The sequence below is a fragment of the Fulmarus glacialis genome, unplaced genomic scaffold (assembly GCF_000690835.1).
Source record: "Fulmarus glacialis isolate BGI_N327 unplaced genomic scaffold, ASM69083v1 scaffold3810, whole genome shotgun sequence".
Lineage (NCBI taxonomy): Eukaryota > Metazoa > Chordata > Aves > Procellariiformes > Procellariidae > Fulmarus > Fulmarus glacialis.
The window spans coordinates 44,972-50,971 of NW_009188179.1; the positions used below are offsets into that span (position 1 = coordinate 44,972).

At 44.5% G+C, this 6,000-nt stretch overlaps 1 protein-coding gene across 1 annotated transcript in view; it reads right to left on the bottom strand.

The window, feature by feature from the left end:
- The window catches only part of LOC104076585 (muscleblind-like protein 3), a gene marked incomplete at its 3' end in the record, with an annotated part of 49,888 nt that extends 43,910 nt beyond the window's left edge, over positions 1-5,978 (bottom strand). The window contains exon 1 of the mRNA XM_009577505.1: positions 4,970-5,978. Within this exon, the coding sequence (XP_009575800.1) occupies positions 4,970-5,143 (174 nt within the window). The remainder of the gene's footprint in view (positions 1-4,969) is intronic.
- Positions 5,979-6,000: the final 22 nt, after the last annotated feature.

Below are 6,000 nucleotides of genomic sequence, written 5' to 3' on the forward strand. Positions count from 1 at the left end.
TCTTATAAATAAGTCTAAATACATTTTGCCCCACTTTTAAATGTTTGCTTCAGTAGTTATAAAAAGCACTTATGACGTCTGGATGCTTGTGTGTCTTACGGCACAAGACAGAAAGCTGCTGCAAATCTACTTCTCATCACCAAATGCTGTCGCTATGCAGGTAAGTGCCTAAATGACCGATGGAAAGAAAAGGTTTCTCACAAAGGTGACTTGGCTCAACATTGTTCATCTGGTTTATTTGCATCTCCATTACACTGAGCTGAGACATGCAGTCAGAGTGTCTCCAAAAATATCTCTATGGCTTTGTTTGCTTTCTTCTTCCTCTGTAAGAGCGTAACCATATGCTAAGTTTAGTGGGTGTTTTTAGTTGTTTCCTAGTTTGGAGTTTATTTAAATTTAAAAAAAAAAAATCTATTTGATTGCAAACCAGTAGCAGTCAGAAATAATTCTAGTGAAGTCAGCATAAAACAGGTACAAATTAGCATGAAAACTATAAGGAAGAGCCTCAGGTACACCAATTTCAAGATCATATGGTACATTTATGGCCCAAGCACAGCTAACTTTTTACTTTTTAGATTGCCGTGGGACTTTGAATACTATTACCAGATAATAACACTTCTTCTAGAAAACAGACAATTTAGACAAAACTGTACTTTCAACTCCTGATTTTATGCCTGTTCACAGACAACTCGCCTTTTTTTATATAGAAGAGAACCACTTTGAAACACGCAACGGTTTAACGATGTTTTTTAAATTAGACCTCCCAAAGTCAAAATTCATACCCCTGAAATTTTCACTACACTCTTTTCTGTCTTTCAAAGTGCTCTTCACAACTTTGATTTGCATATGGGAACATCTACATTCATAAAGCAAATTTAAAACAACAACACACCCCACAAAGCTGGGCTTGTAATATTTTTTTTAAACCATGAGTCCATAGTGCAGATACCCAAACCGTGAGCAGTATAAATCAAAGCCTCTGTGAACACCTGGTGTGCATTACCTGCATATTTTTATATAATATGTCACTATCTCCTAATACCCGTCTCTCATCTTACTGCTCAATTAGCATTTCTAGTGACCAAAGAAGGTGCTTTTCTTTCCTTCCTGACGTCTTTAGAAACTGAAGCACACAACTAACGACTTGCTGGCCAAGGAATTAAGAATCAGACCAGCTCATACCACGCCCACCTGATCCAGCCTGAATAGAAAGGTTAATGACTTGAGCGCTTGCAGACAGCCACCGCAGTGCCATGACAAGCCTGTGTAGGAACTGCCACGAGCCAGCAAACCGAGTCCTGACCCTCGCAAAAAGCACCAGCTATGCACGGGAAGCTGCCCACCAAGCCCGGGGAGAGAAACCGATGAATGAACCCAAAGGCCATCTGGGTTTACAGCAATGACAATACACTCCTCTCCTCTGCTGAAAACGTCTCAGAGGTGCCATGGGACCTGCCTAGGAGGTACCACAGAGCATCGGCCACTGCCCAGCAGCCCTCATGATCACTTCTGGAAGGGGGGTGGCCCAGCGGTGGCTGGCTTTCGTGCCTCTGGACTGCCCTCCACCAAGCAGCACAGCTTGCCCTTCCATTCACACAAATTAATACAAGCAACACTGTTCTTCCCAAATAATGATGGGAGAAGCGTGAGTAGAGAGAGAGAACTCTCTTGGCATCTGATTCAAATCTGTGAACAGCTTCTCACAAGGAACTATTTTTAAGTTTCATATAAATCTGCTTGAGAAAGGTTCCTTCTGCTGCCTACAAACGTGCAAACTCCCCCTTGGAACAACGACAGCTCAGGACAGCAAGATCCAGCCCTGCACTTGCAACCTAATCAAGACTCAGTACTTCATGACCAAAGCATGCACACATGCTTTGCACAACCACACACCGCTCCTGCAGAGCATGCCCTGGTGAACCCTACCCGAGCATCAGTGAAGCCCCTCCATTACCCTCAGGAATCCTGTGTGTTCTTCACAAGCTTATGGTAGCACACATTCACCCGTGAAACAACCCGCATTGAGGCACCCTGACTGCTTCTGGAGGCATTACTGCTCTTAGCACTGCAACAGAGGCAAAACCACTATACGAAATTGAGGGGAAAAAAAAAAAAAAAAAGAAAAAAGTGAGATGCAGTAAGTGCACAGATGCTGTGCATGACCTGACCAGTGAGGTGAAACCACTATACGCTGGGTTATCAGAAGTTTCTGTATGAAGGCATTGTTCGGGCTTAAGAGGTCTGTGAGAAAAAAAAACAAGGAACAGCACTACACAATGGATGCAGATAAGCAACCTCTGAACAAAGCCCTGGGCGACTGCAAGAAAACGGGAAAACTTATTAGCTGCAAGCATCCTATATCCTGTCTCCAATAAAGCAACACAGATGTTCTGCTAATGCAGGGCATGAGAAGATGAAAAGAGCACTAAGCAGCTATCAAGCCCTCCACAGGAGAGAGGGTCAGTGTTCAACAGCTGTCGGAGGGAAACAGCAGCTGAGCGCACAAAGATGTCCACAGGATGAGCAAGAAAAGCCTCTTTTTAACAGGTCTAAGAATGTAACATCTCTTTAGTCACCAGTAAGGGAGGCCACCGTTATGACCACAAGCCCCTCGATGCCGTTGCAAACGGCTTTGCAAGCCCAGCTCCAGCCCAAGAACAGAAAGACCATTGTTCGAGAGTTTAGTCACCAGGGCGGTTATCTCCACTGGGAAACGCATGGTGTACACACACACACACAGAGGCTGCGGCGTTGCGGACTGCACCTCTCCATGGCACAGCAGAACCAGGGCTCTGCCCAGCGAGAGCCACGGGGCTGGAGGAAGGAAGGGCTTCAAGACCCACTTCTTGTTTGAGAAGTGGCGTGCAGAAACAGCCCCACCATCAACCCTTGGCCACGTGCTCTGCAGAGTCTGACCTCTCCTCCTGGTGTACTTCCCAAAGGCAGAGCTGTCAGCCCTCCACGAGGCTTTCCTAAGCCTGAAAATGTGGAAAATCTGTTCCCCGGAAAATTCAGGCCACTTAACTAGCACATACTGGGCATCTGCTACTGTGTCAAGAGGAAACTGCAACGAGAACATCAGTTAACAGCCAGTTACACAGGAAACACGCTGAGCTGTGGAAGATCTACTCCTTTGGCATTTTTTCCTTTCTCACCATGGTGTTCCCCATCCCATCCCCCACCGCTGAAGGAGGAGAAGTGTTCGTTTGTGCCAGCGGGTGGGATTTGAACCCCAGCTGCCCAAACACTTGGTCCTGCACATCTCACAGCCCCAGCTGTGCAAAGAAGGGCCGGCACAGAGAGCCTGGGTGTGCTGCAGACACTGCACCCCAACCAGTCACCCACCGGGTGACACTGGACTACAGCGCAGCTCAGCGCCGAGCCAAGCTGGGTGGCTGCACAGGGGACACCTCCACAGGACGCTGCAAACATTAGGCAAGTTCTGCAAGGCGCATGGTGCTACCCTTCATGGCACGACAGCACTCCTTTCAGTTCACAAATAAATGCTATAAAATGTAAACATATTAATCTCTTAATTCAAAGTATCTGCACTGCCACTGGCTACAATTCTGAAGTTTCAAGGGCATAAAGAACGTGACTTTTTTTCCCTCCGATAAAAATATTTTTGTCTCTTGCTGTCAGCAAACCAGCAGTGTAAATGAACATTTGAAAGTCGCTGTATAACTAAGAGTCATTGCATATAATCAGATTAAAAAGAGCAAAACTGAATGCAAATAGGAAGCTTGAACTTCTTGGTAAAAGGGAACAGAAGTGAAAATATGAAGCAGCCACAAATAGTAATAAAATGGGTAAACCCATGTTAGACTGGATCCAGCCCTGGTCTGAACCTGTGCATACATAATTCCACCAGTTCTGTTACTCATTATGTTCACAAAAATAAACCCAAATCTTTTCAAGCAACAGTTGAAGTTCAAGGGAAAACTTTTAAGCTTGTAAAATTTACCAGATTCCTTCTAGAAACTCAAACAGGTTAATTACTCGGATCAAAACATTAAACACAATGTCAAGAGTTCTCAAAAGCAATCAGTTATCCATATTGACTCAGGGTTTTTACCATCCTATTTCAAACACCTTCGAGGAGCCACAGTTTTGGGAAAGAGAAAAAAAAAGTGGATGTTCCTTTCCTGAGCACTCCAGTGAAGCGACCCCGAACAGAGATGCCCATCTCCCCTTCTGTGAGACCCCTGTCCCCTGCCCTGACTCAGACCCCAGGTATTTGGTAAATTTTGAAAGTCACCCCTGGAGATCCAACAGTGACAAGCAACTACAACCCATCTACTGCCTGCAATATTGACTCTGCAAAGATAAGCACTAGCAAAAAGGCTCAGCTGCAAGTCAGACAGGCCTAGCAGAGCCATTGTGCTTGCATATCCCTTGCAGAAAGCATTTTCCCAACGCCCATTTTTCTGGGAGTGCTGCTCTCCAAATATTTTGGCTGTTCCTCATCTACAGGACGGCGTTAGAGTGCATCTGCAACTCTGTCTCCAGGAAATACACATAAAGCTGATGCATTACCTTAAAATGCTGCTTTCATTTCTACTCATTAAAAGCACATTTCAGATCCCTGTGCCGAATGCGCAGCCGATGTGCTCTGGACACAAATTAAGGTACTGGGTTTCAGTTCTCTACTTGTCTCATTTCAGTTTCATTTGCTGCCCACAACGTGCATTCTCCATTTCGAGGACAGCTATATCAGACCTGAGCTACCATCGGAAAACGCTCTGGATAAAATCCTCTCTCTCCCTGTGACGCCTGTCACTCCAGGCAATTACACTTGATGTCAGACCCAACCTAGATTTCAAGAGCTACATCCCGCACCAGCAGCATCCTCCCTGCAGAAACAGAGCAATAAACAGTTTTTCTGCACATCCCACACCCCAGCACGCCGAGCCATTCGGAAGAGAAGGAAAAGCAAGCGAGCTTAGGTAACGCACGCGTTAGTCCTCACCTTTAGGGAGTCAAAGCAGGCAATAACTCGACCATTTTCCACATGGCAACTCCGTGACGGATGGGCGAACTTGCACTCTGCATCAGACCGAGAACAAGTACCTCTCTGAAACTCTCGACACACTTCTAATGTCAGCCATTTTGTATCACGAACCAGGGAAACGTTTACAGCCATATTAAAAAACAAAAATTAAAATGCAAGCAATCGCACCCTTCTTCAGGGCAGTATTTACTGCTGATCTTTTTTTTTCTTCTTTTTTTTAAAAAAAGGGTAAAAAAGTGAATTCAAGTTAAACGTGAAGAAATAACTAACTTGTTGCTTTGGTAGAACTCCTATTCATCAGCACTTAGGTTTTCATTTAAGTCAAATCGTGTTTGTTTAAACAAGAATTAAACATAAAGCCAATCATAAAATAGAAATCTTATCAGAACAACTGAAAATCAAATTAGAGGCCAGCTCCTAAAAGTGCAATTGTAGAAGTTAAAATATAAGTGTTATATTTTGTGCCACTGCCGAAGTTACTTGCAAATAACTGGCAGACTTTCAAAAGAATTCTGTGCTCTCCAGTTAATGGTTTCAATTATTCTTGCAAAAAGCATATGCTGCTGGCAGCACTTCAGTTTGTGGAATGGTCTCGGTCCTTGGGGAGAAAACTTCGGGGTTTTTTTTTCCTTCTATTTCTTGCTTCTAAAAATTACGGTTCGCGAGCATCAAAACGAGCAAAAGGACGTCTGAATTTTTTTTTCCTCTTTCTTTCCTTTTAAATATTTGCTACATACTCGGGGAAGGAAAAAAAAATAAAATGGCTGAGCAAACTGCGTGTAAATGGGGAGCAAAAAAAAAAAAAAAAAAAAAAAAAGGGCAAGGCTGGAGGAGTTGCCGTCAGGGCACGAACCGCAAGCAACGCCGAATTAAAAAGAGAGGGGGGCGAGGGGCAGAGAGAGGCAGCCCTAGACAGAAATCCAAGCAGCGGTGGCTTCAGGAAAGGCACTTTTCAGCAACCTGCAGGAAAAAGAGAAATAGAATCAGCC